Source organism: Pistacia vera, unplaced genomic scaffold (assembly GCF_008641045.1).
Source record: "Pistacia vera cultivar Batoury unplaced genomic scaffold, PisVer_v2 Contig138, whole genome shotgun sequence".
NCBI lineage: Eukaryota > Viridiplantae > Streptophyta > Magnoliopsida > Sapindales > Anacardiaceae > Pistacia > Pistacia vera.
This window is the reverse complement of record NW_022195444.1, coordinates 1,100,096-1,121,398: the sequence shown is the minus strand read 5'-3', so window position 1 is coordinate 1,121,398 and position 21,303 is coordinate 1,100,096. Positions and strand designations below refer to the sequence as shown.

At 33.9% G+C, this 21,303-nt stretch overlaps 3 protein-coding genes, 3 non-coding genes and 1 pseudogene across 6 annotated transcripts; 6 read left to right on the top strand and 1 right to left on the bottom strand.

The window, feature by feature from the left end:
* LOC116122835 overlaps positions 1–6,799 on the top strand; it is a 42,274-nt pseudogene extending 35,475 nt beyond the window's left edge.
* Positions 2,411–2,482, top strand: TRNAH-GUG. Its single transcript has one exon. It is a non-coding gene; the product is annotated as a tRNA-His (tRNA).
* A 4,058-nt stretch (positions 6,800–10,857) lies between the features above and the next one.
* On the top strand, positions 10,858–10,928 carry TRNAH-GUG. Its single transcript has one exon. It is a non-coding gene; the product is annotated as a tRNA-His (tRNA).
* A 1,390-nt stretch (positions 10,929–12,318) lies between these two features.
* LOC116122834 (DELLA protein RGL2-like) lies at positions 12,319–13,218 on the top strand. Its single transcript, XM_031408637.1, has one exon. It carries the CDS (start codon positions 12,319–12,321, stop codon positions 13,216–13,218), a length of 900 nt encoding a protein of 299 aa, XP_031264497.1.
* Positions 13,219–13,782: 564 nt separating this feature from the next.
* LOC116122848 (probable bifunctional TENA-E protein) lies at positions 13,783–15,319 on the top strand. Its single transcript, XM_031408649.1, has 3 exons — positions 13,783–13,970; positions 14,059–14,279; positions 14,798–15,319. The coding sequence occupies exons 1-3, from the start codon at positions 13,854–13,856 to the stop codon at positions 15,138–15,140; spliced, it is 681 nt and encodes a 226-aa protein (XP_031264509.1). The 5' UTR covers positions 13,783–13,853; the 3' UTR covers positions 15,141–15,319.
* Positions 15,320–15,503: 184 nt separating this feature from the next.
* On the bottom strand, positions 15,504–15,911 carry LOC116122833 (bZIP transcription factor 53-like). The gene has a single exon (XM_031408635.1). It carries the CDS (start codon positions 15,909–15,911, stop codon positions 15,504–15,506), a length of 408 nt encoding a protein of 135 aa, XP_031264495.1.
* Positions 15,912–20,099: 4,188 nt separating this feature from the next.
* Positions 20,100–20,171, top strand: TRNAH-GUG. Its single transcript has one exon. It is a non-coding gene; the product is annotated as a tRNA-His (tRNA).
* Positions 20,172–21,303: the final 1,132 nt, after the last annotated feature.

The window sequence follows — 21,303 nt, the reverse complement described above, 5'->3', positions numbered from 1 at the left end:
TTATTATTTCACGCAATTCACATGGTTCAACAAGCAATTGATATTTCATGATCAACAGTGTAGTTTTAAACTTGATATTTAATTTTGAAAATTTTTTAAGAAACCATAAATTCTTCAATATTTAAAATAAATTTTTCATATAATATTTTTTATTTTGTTAGATGTTTTATATTTCATTTTTTTATATTTTTTTCTTTAATTTTTTTTATTCAGATTGATTTTTTTTAATTTATATTATTTTTGTTTTAAGGGGGAAAGTCTCTAATTTGACATCTTTATCATCCGCCCTGTGTTTATAGCAAAACTTAGGGGGTCAATTGTCAATAACTTCTTAACATCAGTTAAGAATATGGGTGTTTTTATAACTTTCTGAAACTTGTGTTACTTACATGAAACCTCTGCATATATGGCGTATTAATATCCTTAATCTGTAATTTGTTGCATGACATAATTTTTCGGTTTGCTTCCCAAAGCAAAAAGCAAAAGTGGAATTGCGTGAGCGTGTAGTGCCAAACATGTCAAATTGACACATAAAAATTATTGAAAACTTAGTCCAATCCCTATCTCCCTTTTCTGCTGTTTGATCTAATCCAGTTTATGCCTTTATCCAATCCGGTGGCCCTGGTATTATTAAATATATGGCTGATATAAGATTTGTGATACATCATTTCTTTTTCTTTTTCTTACCCCCGACATTTGGTACAAATACAATATCTCCTCCTAATTTTGGAATATTAACATTTAACACTTTCCAAGCATTTCTGATTGTTAAACATAACGGCTTAAGAGGCAGTATAACGGCATTTCTGGTTGGAAGTTTTGGTCAGACGACTAACAATTTTACACAAATAAATAACAATTTATGTACTATCGCGATTCTTAAATGTTAGGTCAGTCATTTGGTCACAATTGCAAACCAATTCTTTAAACGTTAATTTTGTCTTTTAAACCGTTAAATTTAATCAACCATAACCTCGATTGGGGGTTTCAATGATAGTGTCCCAAAATTAAAGGATGAAAACTTCTTGACACCAAATATCAGGAGTGGTAAGATATATATAATATATATATATCTTACCACTCCTGATATTTTACTTGAAGATAAAGTTGAAGTTGACCTAACTTGACCGAATTGCTCTAATCCAGTAATTGTAGCACAATGGTTTAAATAGCAACTTTGGTCGGCAAATTAACACGGCGTATATATATATATATAAAAGCTAAATTCTGTGTCCTTCTTGGCTTTAATGATTCTTTATCTAGACTAAGTAACGTATTGATCAATAAGAGAGCGATGAGATGATGTGTTTTGTTGGCCACTAACTAAAGAAAGATTTAGGTATCCTTATAAAATTAAATGTTTTAATTAGAAGAACTAATGTCAGATTCCCACTAACTAAAGAAAGATTATGATTGATAACAGAATTAAATCACATTACGATTACCTTTAATCCCTATTCTATGGTTTCAAATTTCTCCAAAGTTCTAACCATTTTCTGTGAGTAACGGTTTTCATTTCGTGGCCCATTATCTTTTAAACTTCTCATATAAGTTATTTGGTAATTGCCTATGTGTAACCTTTCCGATATCAAAGCTAGGTTCAGTTGAGTTGAGTGTTTGACCAATGAGTGAAGAGTTAGAGCCAGTAAGGTAACAACTACATCCATCAACATGTATGATCTAACATATGAGCTCACACCGATTAAGCATGCTAAAACCTACTAGTTTATTGGGGGGGGGGGCCTCTCGTTCAAACAAGTCTTATTAGGTGAGGAGTCAGACCCATCTCAAATTCTATCAATTTCCATTGTCAGACTCACCTCAAATTCTATCAATTTCTATATATCCCATGGATTAAGGTCTTCGATAGACTAGACAAAGAATCTTGCATATTAGAATTTAATTGCTATGGTATGAGGTATGTGTTCCTAGGCTTCCGCTTTTGGTTTATTACAATTGATGACATATTGAATACAAAAACAAAATGCCAGCTAATGGGTAAAAAATTAGGAACAAATTATTTGCCGTGAAGGATGAACCCCCTTTGTCTAATTAATGGGATTTCCAAAGCCTAGCTCTTATTTTCAACAATTTTGAGTAACAAGCATAAGGCATTTAATGGAGAGAGGACCTATGAATAATTATTTTAGAAATTTTCAAATAAAAATTTCAGGAAGTCTTTTAATTTCTTCTTTTACTATATTTAGTTTTATGTACTCAATTCTCTATTCAATGTATTGAATACGAGGAAATATTAATAGAATTTCCAGTTATTCATGTTGTTGATAATCAAGAATACTTTTTAAATATCGTGGGAGTGTTTTACTGCACTCTCTTTCAAGGGGTTTAAAGTTACAATTTGGTGCAGTTATCCATTTTTAAAATTTTAAAACATATTATGAGCATACGAGTGGCTGTAGTTTAGTGGTAAGAATTCCACGTTGTGGCCGTGGAGACCTGGGCTCGAATCCCAGCAGCCACATACCCAATCCTTTTTTAGGGCTTGATTTCTTAATCAACAGAAATGCACATCTCTGAAAGGAAAACTTCAACGGCAGTCAATACCTTTGTTGGCTTCGAATACCAGGCTGCTTTCTGAAGCATTCTCTCTTATTTTTCAATGGAAATGCCTCAACATAACTTGCCAATCTTAGTTTTTTGATCAATAATTGTCCAGGGCAGATTTTTGGATGTCTGATGCTTAATTTTTTACAGAGTCAAATGATATTTCTATTGTTTTTCCAGATTATATAAGTTAGCTAACAGACATACACAGACGTAATCCACTAAAATAGTCTAACCAGAGCAATCAAGCAACAAATATTACGTGACAAATTAGACCATCCAATCATCCATTCCTATATATTATTATTGATTTTGGAGCGTTTATAATCTTATGCTGCAGAAAACAACAATCAACTAAGATTTAATGATTTGTCCATGATTTATGACACAACCATTTGCGACTCGAAGAATTACCATAATCACATATAGTCTTTATCGAGGTAGGACTCGAGTTTGTCTTTTACCCAACTCATTTTACTAGGCTCAAAATCTGTTCCCGTGACTCAAACTTTAGATATTTTTCCCTTGTTCATCTCATAACCTCGTAGGGACGTTTGGTTTAGGAAATGTTGGATTATTGGAAATGTTGAGTTATTAAAAAGTTAGATTACCTTGAAGATTACTAAGAATCTTTAAGAAAATGTGTTTGGTTAATTGATAGGTATGTTATATTAATATGTTTGGTTGGGGATAGGGTTGTTTTCGAGCCGAGTCGAGCCGAGCCGAGTTTTTGGCTTAACGAGCTCGGCTCGTGAAAGGGGAGAGGAAATCGAGTTCGAGCCGAGCCGAGCAGAACCTCTGATTTCCTGACTCGGTTCGGCTCGTGAAGGGAGGAGAGGAATTCGAGCCTGGCTCGTGAGTCGGTAAAAAACATTTAAAAAAAAAAAAAAGAAATTAAGAGCAGATTTCAACTTTATTTTCTTTGCACCACTTTTTTTTTTACTGGTGCAAAGAAAATAAAGTTGTGCTGGACTGTTGGTTTAACATTGAGCTTCAAATTAATTAATTAATCAATTTGTTGTGTTTCTGAAATTTTAGCTGCTTGATGAAGGCGTTTTCAAAATTAGACAATTAGTTACAGAGTAGTGCTAGTGTTTGCTGAATTATTTGCTTTTTTCAATGATAATAATTATAAGATATGTCATGACATATAAAACAGTTCCAAAGGTTTGAGAAATTAAGTAACATCAGTAAATGAATGTCATTATAGCTTAATGGAATACAAGCTAGGCAGAGAGATTTTTTTCATGAACTTGAAGCTGAATCCAGATTAGATTCAATTCTTCCAGCAGTGCATGTGCAATATGCTTTGTTATTGAATGTTATGAACCTGATTGCTTCTATCTCTGACTTCATTACAGACGAGTGACACTTTCACAAGCAACATCGCATGTGATGTGATCACTGAAGAAGCCAAAAAATTGAAGTGTATAAAATATAAATACATTCATTCAAGGAGGAGGGTCCATGTTTTGAATTCAAAATACCCTTTGTTGTTTGTATGCATGTAGTAAAAAAACCGAAGGTCAATAAAATGCCTCTATCATATTGTCCCGTTTGGCTTGAAACTCACGCAGGCTCACATGCCAATAACTTGTTTCGTGCAAATTACCTTTACAAGCCGACATCTTCAGCAACCTTGAAGATGGCGACAGTGAGATGGGTTTGACAGTGATGAAACAAAAGGAAAACATGAAGTGTCCAAACATCGGCGAGATTTGAAGGGATAGATACAGCAAGTCTGCGACAACACAATGACAAAGCATATGGGTTTGAGTCGTTTGACGACGACGAGGAAAGACACCGAAGGCGGCTAAAAAGTTGTTGAAATTCTTTACTCGTTTTGGTTTTACAGCAAACAGTGATGGAGTCGCGTTTTTAGGGATTTCAAAATCGGGGGGATCTTTGTCATTTTTGCAAACCTTTTTCTTTGAAAAGTTTAGTTTAATCCTCCATACTTTAAAAAACCCCTAATATGCCCCTACGAATTCGAGCCGAATACAGCTCGTGAGCCTAACGAGTGGAATGCGGCTCGCGAGCCTAACAAGTCGAGCCTGGTCAAGCTCGAACTCGGCTCATTCCCTCTCATGAATTGAGCTGAGCCGTTAACGAGCCAAGTCGAGCCGACTCGATTCGTTAAACAGTCCTAGTTGGGAGGAATAAATTGGTGAGTATGTTATTTAAATTACTGAATTGTCCTCTAATTAAATATTATTATTATATTATTTTTTAATATTGATTATTATAACCCCCCCTGCATTTAAAAACTTAGCAAAAACAACCCCATAATAAAAGTTTGAAAAATCAACAAAGCACCCTCACGAACCCAACCACTGCCAGCTGCCGACAACCACCACAGGCCGCTGGCAGCCGACAACCTAATGGTGCACGGAAGGCAGGAAATGGCCTCCGTGTGCCATATGGCCATTTTCGGCAAGTCAACGACCAAATCTAGTACGATCTGGCCATTTTCGACCAAATATTTGGCTGGAAATGGCCATATCGGTGCACAACAGCCATTTTCAGCCTTCCGTGCGCCGTTCCAAAGGCGGTGGCAGCTGGCTGCAACGGTGGTTGCCGGCAGCAGGTGGGTCGGGGTGGTGGCCTAGGTGGACTGTAATTTATTTTGAATTTAAGGGTAATTTTGTCTAAAAAAGTTAATTAATTGGGGTGAAATAGTAAAAGCCATATTCATGTAAATAAATTCAAAAATAAGGGCATTATTGTCCTAAAATTTTATTAATAAGGGATAGAATTGTAAAAAAAAAAGATAATCCTAGTAATCTTAGAATACTTAAGAAAATGAAGGTAATCAGATTACTTCAAATATTACCAATAGTAACCACTATTGGTATTTGAAGATTACCGGTATCTTATATTGCTTGACAACCAAACATGGTAATCAAGTAATATAAAATGACTTAACTCCAGTAATCCCATATAACCCCCAACCAAACGCCCCCATAGTATTTTTATCTATCCCATGGCTTTATGTTAGTTTTTGATGTGTTATGAATAAATGTTAGTATTTGTTTTTTAATTTTCTACACTACAACCACTGAATGACTAAAATCCCTTTTTAGCGATTGGGCCAGATCGATCTGAGGTTGAACCAATAGGAACTGTGTCGAACCGTAGTTCAACCGTCAGGTCAGATAATAGGTTGAAGTGAAATGCCCGTTCCAAGAGAATGAACGACCGTTTGTCTGTCCTCCAAGTTGTTCTATGCAAGAACAACCTCGTTCCATCAAGTCGTTAATCATTATGCCCAAATAGAGAAAAAAATTAAAATTTTATTACATCATACTGATGATAGTATAACGTCATTAATCCGACCTACTGATCAGACCACCCAACCCGGGTGACAGGCCCCCCTTGATTGAGTTAAAGTCCGGAATGGGTATAAGAAAATTGTTTTCAACTGGGTTGTAAGAAAACAAAATGAAACAACTTAAGCTAAAGGGAAGCAAAAGGTGTTTTTTTTTTATCAAACTTTTCTTGATTCCAAAGCAAAGAACTCGATCAAAACAACTTTCACTTCGAGAATGTAAATATATTTTTATTATTCAAAGCAATAATTCAGTTAACTAAATAAATATTATATGGTTTAATGGGTGAGACATAAAGAAATCAAATTTCCAGAGAGAAGAGAAAGTTAATGGTTATATTATGGATTGTTAGGAGATCGTTCGGGCAAAAAACATATATTCGAGATCAATAATATATAAATAAAGCTCCCTGGGGGGGTGGGGGGTGGGAGGGGGGGCTACCGTTTGTTCATCATTTTAATTATTGAAATTTTAGTCTAACAAAACATGAGCAACACTTTTTAAGCCACAATTATAATAGAGGTTCTGCAATGGTTTTCTGTAGACCGTCAAAACATTTATTCTTTCGCTATTGGATTTCTGGAGTATTTGATGAGCCCAGAAGTGGGATTTACTGTGGCTATCACTGCCTTTTGGGCCATTGAAGCTGTCTATCAAGAAAGCTTTGCTCACTGTCTTGAAGATGGCGCTAATCCCCCACGGGAACTGCGGGAGACTTGCCAAAGATGGGGCAACGATGGTTTTGGTCAGTACTGTCTCTCTCTCAAAAAAATCGCAAACCGGCGCCTGGAGAAAGCTCAAAGATGCTCGACCATTGGACGCTCAAAGGAGGTCCTAAACAAAGCTGAAGTAGCTTCATTCGTGTCATGGAACATGAGTCGAATTCTGGACACCTGGAGGTCTGATTCCTGAATACTAAAAAAGACTTCACTTCAGAAACTAAACGTTAAATAGGCACTCTGAGCTGCTTGTTCTTTTACTCCATTTGCAAGTACTAAATAGGCTATGTTTTGTGCATGGTCTGGATATGTATATAGATTTGTTACTATATATAATATAGCTTTCCTCTAGTATTTTCATTACCATCTGCGTTATGTTATATTACAATTTTTACTGATAACCCTAATTATGAGGAAAACATTTCAATATGCTACAAAGAAATCAACTGCAGGAAGCAAAAAAGCAAAAACAAAAAACAACACCAAATCACAAATTATTGATTACTAACAAAACAAAAGAGCATCAACGTAACGAGAACTAAGACATGGACATCCCAGTTGTATTGAAGGCTGCTTGGACCGTCAACTTGCCATGGCTGATTCGATAACAACCAGTCTGCTTCAGCCTGGAACTCATGAAAACTGAGCTCAAGCTATTCAAATACTCCCCAATTGCATCTTTTCATAATTCAAAGATCTGTTTCTGATAACAGTGATTGAGTCCTTTGAGTCAAGTCATTGTATACCTTATTGTTTCCACGATTTGTTGCTTCAACAGCGATCTCAGTAACCAAATCTTTCAATCGTTTCTCCCTCTTCAGCCTCGACCGTTTTGCAGATCCCGATTCGACTGCATCCTCTTCCTCTTCTTCTCATCCATCATAGCATATCGAGCTTCCACATCAATCTGTAAACTTGTACGTGGAAGAGAGGACATCTTATTGGACCTTAATTAACCAGAAATTTATACTAAAAATAAGATAATTAAAACTTTCAATTACTGGGTATCAAATTTAGTTAAATATAAAAGCGAATGAATGCTTAAGATATTTCACAAGGTGAAACAGGATTAAAGAGAACCCATAGAACCAATACAAAAACAACTGAAACTGAATGGGAAAAAAATATTTTGAGAAGAGGAGAGAGAGTTCATATCATATAATAAATGCTAAAACTTCGGAAAACATGATCAGAAGAGATGAATCAAGAACAGACTGAAGCAAATTTAGAAAGAAGAAAGATTGCTGTAGAATAGAGAAAATGGGAGGAGGGGCCTAAACCATTGTGGAAGGGTGTTATTTATATAAACAAAAGGTGGATTGGTAGTTGAAAATTAGCAAAAATAAATAAATAAAAAAGTCAAGAGATTAAAAATCTTCCTGACTGAAGAGAAATCGTGTCGTGATTTGCTAATGGTTGTTCATTCTTGTTCTATTTTCTTTTCTTTTTTAATTTGTGGATAATATTTTTTAATCTACCAATAAGAAAGTTAACTTTCAATGCCCCTTTGTATTTTGTATTTACGCTGGTACCCAGTTTCTTATTTAATTAATACATGGGGAAATTTTATCACACCTAATTCCCCAAGGTTTCAGAGAATATAGAAAGTACTCATATTTTTAAAGAGATTATTATTTGACCCCCTGAAGTTTGTGATAAGATAATCACATGCTGATGATAAAGACCTAAATAAACCTTTTCCCTTGAAGACAATATATAATGTCTATTTGCATTTTGAAGACAAAAATAATCTATAATTTCGTATTCTTTTTTTCTAAAAAAAGTCAAATTTTAATAACAAAATTAAGAAACCATAAAATAAAAAATGAAAATTTAAAAGCTAAAAAAAAAAAAAAAAAGCAACTTAAATCCACTGTCTATTTCAATACATATTTTATGTAAATTTAATAATATTTTCAAACTATAATTAAAAAAAAAATTAAGTTAATAACAAAAAAAAATGAAATTTATTCTACACAACTTTATCTATGCACATTTTTTTTTATCAAGCACTTATAAACTTTGAACCCACAATTGAAGTATATATTTCACGCAATTCATGGTCAACAGCAATTGATATTTCATGATCAAAGTGTAGTTTTAAACTTAATTTAATTTTGAAAATTTTTAAGAAACCATAAATTCTTCCTATTTAAAATAAATTTTTCATATATATTTTTTTATTTTGTTAGATGTTTTTTTTATTTTTCTTTAATTTTTTTATTCAGATTGAATTTTTTTAATTTATAAATTATTTTTGTTTTAAGGGGGAAGTCTCTAATTTGACATCTTTATCATCCGCCCTGTGTTATAAGCAAAACTTAGGGGTCGTCAAATGGTGTGTTTTTATAACTTTCTGAAACTTGTGTTACTTCATGAAACCTCTGATATATGGCGTAATATCCTTAATCTGTAATTGTTGCATGACATATTTTTCGTGTTTGCTTCCCAAACAAAAAGCAAAAGTGGAATTGCGTGAGCGTGTAGTGCCAAACATGTCAAATTGACACATAAAATATTGAAAACTTAGTCCAATCCCTATCTCCTTTTCTGCTGTTGATCTAATCCAGTTTATGCCTTTATCCAATCCGGTGGCCCTGGTATTATTAATATATGGCTGATATAAGATTGTGATACATCATTTCTTTTTCTTTTTCTTACCCCCGACATTTGGTACAAATACAAATTCTCCTCCTAATTTTGGAATATTAACATTTCACTTTCCAAGCATTTCTGATTGTTAAACAACGGCTTAGAGGAGGTATAACGGCATTTCTGGTTGGAAGTTTTGGTCAGACGACTAACAATTTTACACAATAAATAACATTTTACTATCCGATTCTTAAATGTTAGGTCATCATTTGGTCACAATTGCAAACCAATTCTTTAACGTTAATTTTGTCTTTTAAACCGTTAAATTTAATCGACTTAACCTGATTGGGGGTTTCAATGATGTCCCAAAATTAAAGGATGAAAATTCTTGACACCAAATATCGGCAGTGGTAATTAATATATCTATGATATTTCTTGAAGATAAAGTTGAAGTTGACCTAACTTGACCGATTGCTCTATCCAGTATTGTAGCACAATGTTTAAATAGCAACTTTGGTCGGCAAATTACACGGCGTTAATATATATATAGGCAATTCTGTGTCCTTCTTGCTTAAATGTCTTTATCTAGACTAAGTACGTATTAATCAATAAGAAGGGATGAGATGATGTGTTTGTTGGCCACTAACTAAGAAAGATTTAGGTATCCTTATAAATTAAATGTTTTAATTAGAAGAACTAATGTCAGATTCCCACTAACTAAAGAAAGATTATGATTATAACAGAATTAAATCACATTACATTACTTTAATCCCTTTCATGGTTTCAAATTTCTCCAAAGTCTAACCATTGTCTTGTTGGTAACGTTTTTTCATTGTGGCCCTTATCTTTTAACTTCTCATTAAGTTATTTGTTATTGCCTTTGTAACCTTTTCCGATATCAAAGCTGAGTTCACATTGAGTTGAGTGTTTGACCATGAGTGAAGATTAGAGCAGTAAGGACAACTACATCATCAACAGTATGACTAACATATGAGCTCACACGGTAGCGCTAAAACCTATAGTTTATTGGGGGGGGCTCCTTAGTTATTAGTGGGAGTCGACCCATCTCAATTCTATCATTTCCATTGTCAGACTACCTCAAATTCTATCAATTTCATATATCCCATGGATTAAGGTCTTGATAGACTAGACAAGAATCATTCCACTATTAGAATTTATTGCTATGGTAGAGATGTGTTCTAGGCTTCCGCTTTTGGTTATCAATTGATGACATGAAACAAAAACAAAATGCAGCTAATGGGTAAAAAAATAGAACAATTATTTGCCGTAAGGATGAACCCCTTTGTCTAATTATGGGATTTCCAAAGCCTAGCTCTTATTTCACAACAATTTTGAGTAACAAGCATAAGGATTTAATGGAGAGGGACCTATGAAAATTATTTTAGAAATTTTCAAATAAAAATTTCAGGAAGTCTTTTAATTTCTTCTTTTATATATTTAGTTTTATGTACTCAATTCTCTATTCAATGTATTGAATACGAGGAATATTAATAGATTTCCAGTTATTCATGTGTGTTGATATCAAATACTTTTTAAATACGTGGGTGTTTCCTGCACTCTCTTTCAAGGGTTTAAAGTTACAATTTGGTGCAGTTATCATTTTTAAAATTTTAAAACATATTATGAATCGAGTGGCTGTAGTTTAGTGGTAAGAATTCCACGTTGTGGCCGTGGAACCTGGGCTCGAATCCCAGCAGCCACATACCCAATCCTTTTTTATGGCTTGATTTTCTAATCACAGAAATGCACATCTCTGAAAGGAAAACTTCAACGGCAGTCAATACCTTTGTGGCTTCGAATACCAGGCGCTTTCTGAAGCATTCTCTCTTATTTTCAATGGATGCTCACATAACTTGCCAATCTAGTTTTTTGATCAATAATTGTCCGGGCAGATTTTTGGATGTCTGTGCTTAATTTTTTACAGAGTCAAATGATATTCTATTGTTTTTCCAGATTATATAAGTTAGCTAACAGACATACACAGACGTAATCCACTAAAATAGTCTAACCAAGCAGCAATCAACAAATATTACGTGACAAATTAGACCATCCAATCTCCATTCCTATATATTATTATTGATTTGGGAGCGTTATAATCTTAGCTGCAGAAAACAACAATCAACTAAGATTAATGATTTGTCCTGATTTATGCACAACCATTTGCGACTCGAAAATTACCATAATCACATATAGTCTTTATCGAGGTAGACTCGAGTTTGTCTTTTACCCAACTCATTTTACTAGGCTCAAAATCTGTTCCCGTGACTCAAACTTTAGATATTTTTCCCTTGTTCATCTCATAACTCGTAGGGACGTTTGGTTTAGGAAATGTTGGATTATTGGAAATGTTGTTATTAAAAAGTTATTACCTTGAGATTACTAAGAATCTTTAAGAAAATGTGTTTGGTTAATTGATAGGTATGTTATATTTATGTTTGGTTGATAGGGTTGTTTTCGAGCCGAGTCGAGCCGAGCCGAGTTTTTGGCTTAACGAGCTCGGCTCGTGAAGGGAGAGGAATCGAGTTCGAGCCGAGCCGAGCAGAACCTCTGATTTCCTGACTCGTTTCGGCTCGTGAAGGGAGGAAGGATATTCGACCTGGCTCGTGAGTCGGTAAAAAACATTTAAAAAAAAAAAGAATTAAGAGCAGATTTCAACTTTATTTTCTTTGCACCACTTTTTTTTTACTGGTGCAAAGAAAATAAAGTTGTGCTGGACTGTTGGTTTAACATTGAGCTTCAAATTATTAATTATCAATTTGTTGTGTTTCTGAATTTTAGCTGCTTGAAGGCGTTTTCAAAATTAGACAATTAGTTACGAGTAGTGCTAGTGTTTGCTGAATTATTTGCTTTTCAATGATAATAATTATAAGATATGTCATGACATATAAAACAGTTCCAAAGGTTTGAGAAATTAAGTAACATCAGTAAATGAATGTCATTATGCTTAATGGAATACAAGCTAGGCAGAGAGATTTTTTTCATGACTTGTTTTCACTGAAGCTCTTCGAGAGAAGTTTGATCGAGAAACTGGGAGAATCAGATCAAAGGGAGCGAAAGGTGAAGAAAATATGTTGTTATATCCAGAAGTGGTGATGGTAAATTTGAAACCTGCTCTCCTTGGTTTTTTCTTGGAAATCCCCTTGTATCAAGCTACACGGTTTGCAGGAATGCAAGCAATCATTGAGAGCGTGGCCGCGGCAAAAAGAGTCCATTTGATTGACCTTGAAATCAGAAGTGGAGCACAATATATGTTGTTGATGCAAGCTCTTGCAACTCAACACGAACCTCAGGTGGAGCTTCTTACAATAACTGCAGTTGGAACAACATTGAGGCATGAAATTGAGGAGACAGGCAAAACATTGGCATACTTTGCTAAGACTTTAAATTTACCCTTTTCATTCAAAGTTGTTATGGTGACCAGCCTCAAAGATCTCAATGAGAACTTATTTGAATTACACAAGGGTGAAGTTGTAGCTATCCACTCTTCTATTACACTAAATCATATGATTAGATTGCCCAATTGCTTGGAGTCTTTAATAAGAGTGCTTAAAAATACTAATCCTCAAGTGATGGTGGTCACTGAAATTGAAGCAAATGATAACTTACTATCTTTTGAAGACAGGTTTTTTGAAGTACTTTTTTACTACAGTACTTTTTTTGATTGCATGGAAGATTGTATGGCGCGAAGTGATCAAAATAGGATGATGGTTGAAGAATTATTGGGTCAGGCTATTAGAAACATTATTGCAAATGAGGGCGAGGAGAGGATTGTTAGGCACATGAAGATTGATGCTTGGAGGGCATTTTTCAGCAGTTTTGGGCTTGTTGAAACAGAGCTTAGCATGTCGTCATTGTATCAGGCAGAACTAGTTGTGAAGAATTTTGCTTGTGGGAAAGGCAAATCTTGTACATTTGAGAAAAATGGAAAAAGTCTAATTGTTGGATGGAAGGGATCACCACACCTTTCTCTCTCTGTTTGGAAGTTTCATTAAGATAAGGGAAGGATTTGTAATATGAATCTGTGTATTCTCTCAAAAAAAAATTTATTTTGTGGGAGTCCAAGAATTTGTGAATGTTGTATCAAATCTACCTTGAAATAGTTACCTTATAAGTTGTATCAAAACTTTTGTTTTCTTTCTGTTTGCAATGAAGAGAGTATATTCCCTAATTATGAAAGATTTCAGAACAATTTTTCCCATAGATTTACTTGTTTCCATATGTTCAAATTATCTGTTTCCTGGCCCTGCGCCTTAGCCTCTGTGGATGAAATTCCTCTGGAAATGAACCAGAAGCTCAGAAATTTATAAGCCATACGTTGTCATGAATTCATATTATTAATGGCCTGAGAAGTGAGAACAAGCCCATTAGACAAATCAGGAAGTTTCTCATAAGACCCAGTACAGTAGCAAGGCAACCGTGGACACGAACAAGCACTTACACGAAGGTCCCGAGCTTTTGACTTGTTGACTTGCTGGTTCACCACGTGTTTGGGCCTGGTCCACTCTCTGTTTATAAAGTCTCTTGGGACCCATTATCTCAAACTCAGTTCTGTTTCTGTTTCAGTTTCAGTTTCCAGAAGAAACACATCAGAAAAAAAATTGGAAGGGAAGACTCGGAGAAGAGCGGGATGATCGACACGTGGCTGAGGAAACACCGTCTCCTCTACACTGGAGCGACTCGGCATCCCTTCATCCTCAGCATTCGTGATGGCACCGTCGATCTCTCCTCCTTCAAAACATGGCTAGTCTGTTCCGCAACTGCAAGTTTAATATTATAACAAATTTACAATTCAGTTATTTAGTTTCAAATTTCTTGGTGCAATTCAAATGCAGGGTCAAGATTATTTATTTGTTAGGGAGTTTGCTCCATTTGTGGCAAGCGTTCTGGTGAAAGCATGGAAAGAATCAGACGACAGATATGGTGATACAGAAGTTATATTGGGAGGACTGGCCTCACTAAATGATGAAGTTGAATGGTTCAAGAGAGAAGCCTCCAAGTGGGGCGTTCAACTCTCTAACATTGCTCCTCAGAAAGCTAACGAGAATTACTGCAGGTAACACGAATTGTTTATCTTTATCAAAGTTTTGTCTCTGGTTTTTGATCATTGTTATAGCTATAATTGCTTTTGATTTTTGTTACTGAATAAGTTTTTTCATTTTAATTCAATTTTCATGCTTTTCTTTTACTGTATAAATCAACTATAGAATTTTTTGCTTAAGTTGGTGATACTGATTCAGATGTATAGAGATTGATGATAAGATCTAGTTACAGAATAAAATGAAGTATCAAGGCGGAATCATCACTGATATGGGCTTTATTGTAGTATTGCTTATTGGTTAGCATATCGAGAAGGTAGAGATGTGGGGAATGATTTCTTTCATATGACATGATTCCAATGTGATTTTGATGTTTTATATTTAGTAATAAGCCTACTGTTTGTTCATCATTTTAATTAATTGAAATTTTAGTCTACAAAAACATGAGCAACACTTTTTAAGCCACAATTTATAAATGAGGTTCTAGCAATGTTTTCTGTAGACTGTCAAAACATTTATTCTTTCGCTATTGCAGATTTCTGGAGTATTTGATGAGCCCAGAAGTGGGATATACTGTGGCTATCACTGCCTTTTGGGCCATTGAAGCTGTCTATCAAGAAAGCTTTGCTCACTGTCTTGAAGATGGCGCTAATACCCCACAGGAACTGCGGGAGACTTGCCAAAGATGGGGCAACGATGGTTTTGGTCAGTACTGTCTCTCTCTCAAAAAAATCGCAAACCGGCGCCTGGAGAAAGCTTCAGAAGATGCTCGACCATTGGACGCTTCAAAGGAGGTCCTAAACAAAGCTGAAGTAGCTCTCATTCGTGTCATGGAACATGAAGTCGAATTCTGGAACATGAGCCGTGGAGGTTCCTGAATACTAAAAAAGACTTCACTTCAGAAACTAAACGTTAAATAGGTCAACTCTGAGCTGCTTGTTCTTTTACTCCATTTGCATAAGTACTAAAATAGGCTATGTTTTGTGCATGGTCTGAGATATGTATATTAGATTTGTTACTATATATAATATAAGCTTTCCTCTAGTATTTTCATTTACCATCTGCGTTATGTTATATTACAATTTTTACTGATAACCTCTAGGATTATGAGGAAAACATTTCAATATGCTACAAAGAAATCAACTGCAGGAAGCAAAAAGCAAAAACAAAAAACAACACCAAATCACAAATTATTGATATAATACTAACAAAACAACAAAATGAGGACCATCTAACGAGAACTAAGACATGGACATCCCAGTTGTTATTGAAGGCTGCTTTGGACCGTCAACTTGCCATGGCTGATTCGATAAACAACCAGTCTGCTTCAGCCTGGAACTCATGAAAACTGAGCTCAAGCTATTCAAATACTCCGCCAATTGCATCTTTTCATAATTCAAAGAATCTGTTTCTGATAACAGTGATTGAGTCCTTTGAGTCAAGTCATTGTATACCTTATTGTTTTCCACGATTTGTTGCTTCAACACGGCGATCTCAGTAACCAAATCTTTCAATCGTTTCTCCCTCTTCAGCCTCGACCGTTTTGCAGATTCCCGATTCGACTGCATCCTCTTCCTCTTCTTCTCATCCATCATAGCATATCGAGCTTCCACATCAATCTGTAAACTTGTACGTTGAAGAGAGGACATCTTATTGAGACCTTAATTAACCAGAAATTTATACTAAAAATAAGATTAAATTAAAACTTTCAATTACTGGGTATACAAATTTAGTTAAATATAAAAGCAGAATGAATGCTTAAGATTATTTCACAAGGTGAAACAGGATTAAAGAGAACCCATAGAACCAATACAAAAGCACAACTGAAACTGAATGGGAAAAAAATATTTTGGAGAAGGAGGAGAGAGAGTTCATATCATATCAATAAATGCTAAAATCTTCGGAAAAACATGATCAGAAGCAGATGAATCAAGAACAGACTGAAAGCAAATTTAAGAAAGAAGAAAGATTGCTGTAGAATAGAGAAAATGGGAGGAGGAGGGCCTAAACCATTGTGAAAGAGGTTGTTTATATAAACAAAAGGTGGATTGGTAGTTGAAAAATTAGCAAAAATAAATAAATAAAAAAGTCAAGAGATTAAAAGAATCTTCCTGACTGAAGAGAAATCGTGTAGTGATTTGCTAATTGGTGTTCATTCTTGTTCTATTTTCTTTTCTTTTTTAATTTGTAGATAATATTATTTAATTCTACCAATAAGAAAGTTAACTTTCACATGCCCCTTTGTATTTTGTATCTACAGCTGGTACCCAGATTCCTTTATTTAATTAATACATGGGGAAATTTTTAGTCACACCTAATTCCCCAAGGTTTCAGAGAATTATGAAAGTACTCATATTTTTAAAGAGATTATTATTTGACCCCCTGAAGTTTGTGATAAAGGATAATCACATGCTGATGATAAAGATACCTAAATAAACACCTTTTCCCTTGAAGACAATATATAATGTCTATTTTGCATTTTGAAGACAAAAATAATTCTATAATTTTCGTATTCTTTTTTTCTTAAAAAAAGTCAAATTTTAATAACAAAATTAAAGAAACCATAAAATAAAAAATGAAAATTTTAAAAAGCTAACAATAAAAAAAAAAAAAAGCAACATTAAATCCACTGTCTATTTCAATATACATATTTTATGTAAATTTAATATATATTTTCAAATCTATAAATTAAAAAAAAAATTAAGTTAATAACAAAAAAAACATGAAATTTATTCTTAACACAAACTTTATCCATGCACATTTTTTTTTATCAAGCACATTTTATAAAAATCTTGAAACCACGAATTTGAAGTATTATTATTTCACGCAATTCACATGGTTCAACAAGCAATTGATATTTCATGATCAACAGTGTAGTTTTAAACTTGATATTTAATTTTGAAAATTTTTTAAGAAACCATAAATTCTTCAATATTTAAAATAAATTTTTCATATAATATTTTTTTATTTTGTTAGATGTTTTATATTTCATTTTTTTATATTTTTTTCTTTAATTTTTTTTATTCAGATTGATTTTTTTAATTTATAAATTATTTTTGTTTTAAGGGGGAAAGTCTCTAATTTGACATCTTTATCATCCGCCCTGTGTTTATAGCAAAACTTAGGGGGTCAATTGTCAATAACTTCTTAACATCAGTTAAGAATATGGGTGTTTTTATAACTTTCTGAAACTTGTGTTACTTACATGAAACCTCTGCATATATGGCGTATTAATATCCTTAATCTGTAATTTGTTGCATGACATAATTTTTCGGTTTGCTTCCCAAAGCAAAAAGCAAAAGTGGAATTGCGTGAGCGTGTAGTGCCAAACATGTCAAATTGACACATAAAAATTATTGAAAACTTAGTCCAATCCCTATCTCCCTTTTCTGCTGTTTGATCTAATCCAGTTTATGCCTTTATCCAATCCGGTGGCCCTGGTATTATTAAATATATGGCTGATATAAGATTTGTGATACATCATTTCTTTTTCTTTTTCTTACCCCCGACATTTGGTACAAATACAATATCTCCTCCTAATTTTGGAATATTAACATTTAACACTTTCCAAGCATTTCTGATTGTTAAACATAACGGCTTAAGAGGCAGTATAACGGCATTTCTGGTTGGAAGTTTTGGTCAGACGACTAACAATTTTACACAAATAAATAACAATTTATGTACTATCGCGATTCTTAAATGTTAGGTCAGTCATTTGGTCACAATTGCAAACCAATTCTTTAAACGTTAATTTTGTCTTTTAAACCGTTAAATTTAATCNGACATAATTTTTCGGTTTGCTTCCCAAAGCAAAAAGCAAAAGTGGAATTGCGTGAGCGTGTAGTGCCAAACATGTCAAATTGACACATAAAAATTATTGAAAACTTAGTCCAATCCCTATCTCCCTTTTCTGCTGTTTGATCTAATCCAGTTTATGCCTTTATCCAATCCGGTGGCCCTGGTATTATTAAATATATGGCTGATATAAGATTTGTGATACATCATTTCTTTTTCTTTTTCTTACCCCCGACATTTGGTACAAATACAATATCTCCTCCTAATTTTGGAATATTAACATTTAACACTTTCCAAGCATTTCTGATTGTTAAACATAACGGCTTAAGAGGCAGTATAACGGCATTTCTGGTTGGAAGTTTTGGTCAGACGACTAACAATTTTACACAAATAAATAACAATTTATGTACTATCGCGATTCTTAAATGTTAGGTCAGTCATTTGGTCACAATTGCAAACCAATTCTTTAAACGTTAATTTTGTCTTTTAAACCGTTAAATTTAATCAACCATAACCTCGATTGGGGGTTTCAATGATAGTGTCCCAAAATTAAAGGATGAAAACTTCTTGACACCAAATATCAGGAGTGGTAAGATATATATAATATATATATATCTTACCACTCCTGATATTTTACTTGAAGATAAAGTTGAAGTTGACCTAACTTGACCGAATTGCTCTAATCCAGTAATTGTAGCACAATGGTTTAAATAGCAACTTTGGTCGGCAAATTAACACGGCGTATATATATATATATAAAAGCTAAATTCTGTGTCCTTCTTGGCTTTAATGATTCTTTATCTAGACTAAGTAACGTATTGATCAATAAGAGAGCGATGAGATGATGTGTTTTGTTGGCCACTAACTAAAGAAAGATTTAGGTATCCTTATAAAATTAAATGTCTTAATTAGAAGAACTAATGTCAGATTCCCACTAACTAAAGAAAGATTATGATTGATAACAGAATTAAATCACACTACAATTACCTTTAATCCCTATACTATGGTTTCAAATTTCTCCAAAGTTCTAACCATTTTCTGTAAGTAACGGTTTTCATTTTGTGGCCCATTATCTTTTTAACTTCTCATATCAATTATTTGGTAATTGCCTATTTGTAACTTCTTTTTTTTTTTCACGCTTAAACCTATTTGTTTATAAGAGAGGGTAATTATCCCGTTCAAAAAGACCTTATTGAGTGAAGAGTCAAACTCATCTGAAATTTTATCCTGGTATCAAAGTTAGATCCAGTTGAGTTGAGTGTTTGACCAATGAGTGAAGAGTTAAAGCTAGTAAGGCAACAACTACATCTATCAACAGGTATGATCCAACATATGAGCTTACACTGACTGGATGCGCTCAAACCTATTAGTTTATTAGGGGGGGCTCCTTATTAGGTGAGGAGTCAGACTCATCTCAAATTCTATCAATTTCCATTGTCAGATCCACCTCAAATTCTATCAATTTCCATCTATCCCATGGATTAAGGTCTTTGATAGACTAGTCAAAGAATGTCACTTCTCACATATTAGAATTTGATTGCTATGGTCGGAGGCATGTGTTCTTAGGCTTCCGCTTTTGGTTTATTACAATTGATGACATATTGAAAACAAAAACAAAATGCTAGCTAATGGGTCAAAAATTAGGAACAAATTATTTGCCGTAAAGGATGAACGCCCTTTGTCTAATTAATGGGATTTCAAAAGCCTAGCTCTTATTTTCAACAATTTTGAGTTATAAGCATAAGGTATTTAATGGAGAGAGAACCTATGAATAATTATTTTAGAAATTTTCAAATAAAAATTTCAGGAAGTCTTTTAATTTCTTCTTTTAATATATTTAGTTTTATGTACTCAATTCTCTATTCAATGTATTGAATACAAGGAAATATTAATAGAATTTCCAGTTGTTAATAATCAAGGAGGTATACAATACTTTTTAAATATCGTGGGTGTTTTCACTTCACTCTTTCAAGGGGCTAAAGTTTACAAATTGGTGCAGTTCATTGATTTTTAAAACTTTAAAACATGTCAATGCAACGCAGGTGGCTGTAGTTTAGTGGTAAGAATTCCACGTTGTGGCCGTGGAGACCTGGGCTCGAATCCCAGCAGCCACACACCCAATCCTTTTTTTGGGCCTGATTTCAGATTTTATGTAGACAATTTTCATTAATTGCATATAGTGAAGAGCAGATTAAGGTATGGCTATTGGCTAGCTCACTGTCAACTGGTATATGTTCAACGTTTCACTGTATATAGTACTTGATTTCATAATCAACAGAAATGCAAATCTCTGAAAGGAAAACTTCAACGGCAGTGAATATCTTTGTTGGCTTCCAATACCAGGCTGCTTTCTGAAACATAACTTGCCAATCTTAGTTTATTCATCATTAATTGTCCAGGGCAGATTTTTGGATGTCTGATGCTTAATTTTTTACAGAGTTAAATGATATTTCTGTTGTTTTTCCAGATTATGTAAGTTAGCTAACAGACATACACAGACGTAATCCACTAAAATAGTCTAACCAGAGCAATCAAGCAACAAATATTACGTGACAAATTAGACCATCCAATCATCCATTCCTATATATTATTATTGATTTTGGAGCGTTTATAATCTTATGCTGCAGAAAACAACAATCAACTAAGATTAATGATTATGACACCACCACTTGCGACTCGAAGAATTACCATAATCACATATAGACTTTATCGAGGAAGGACTCGAGTTTGTCTTTTACCCAACTCATTTTACTAGGCTCAAAATCTGTTCCCGTGACTCAAACTCTAGATATTTTTCCCTTGTTCATCTCATAACCTTATAGGAGCGTTTGGTTTAGGGAATGTTAAATTATTAAAAAGTTAGATTACCTTGAAGATTACTAGGAATCTTTAAGAAAATGTGTTTGGTTAATTGATAGGTATGTTATATTAATATGTTTGGTTGGGAGTGAACGAAATAGAGACAACAACAGGAACAAAATAATAATAGTAAAACAAAACAAACAGTAAACAAAGAAAATAATACGCGCGATTTACCCTGGTTCACCCAATGTGGGCTACGTCCAGCTAAGTCAATATTATTGCAATATGTCTCACCTCTCTCGTTTACAATGAATGAATTGCTCTCACACACATAACAAGAAAAAAGTATGTTTATATACTAGGTTTAAGAGATTAAACCTAGTTTTACAAGGATTCTTATTCCTAAGCCCAACCCAAAAAAGAATTAGTAACTTAAAAGAAATC

Bases quoted from the DNA above. Each gene is read 5' to 3' on its own strand.
- LOC116122833 (XM_031408635.1), bottom strand. From the start codon at position 15,911: ATGTCCTCTCTTCAACGTACAAGTTTACAGATTGATGTGGAAGCTCGA.
- LOC116122834 (XM_031408637.1), top strand. From the start codon at position 12,319: ATGGTAAATTTGAAACCTGCTCTCCTTGGTTTTTTCTTGGAAATCCCC.
- LOC116122848 (XM_031408649.1), top strand. From the start codon at position 13,854: ATGATCGACACGTGGCTGAGGAAACACCGTCTCCTCTACACTGGAGCG. The intron at 13,971-14,058 runs GTCTGTTCCGCA...ATTCAAATGCAG, and splicing joins CCTCCTTCAAAACATGGCTA to GGTCAAGATTATTTATTTGT. The intron at 14,280-14,797 runs GTAACACGAATT...TCGCTATTGCAG, and splicing joins GCTAACGAGAATTACTGCAG to ATTTCTGGAGTATTTGATGA.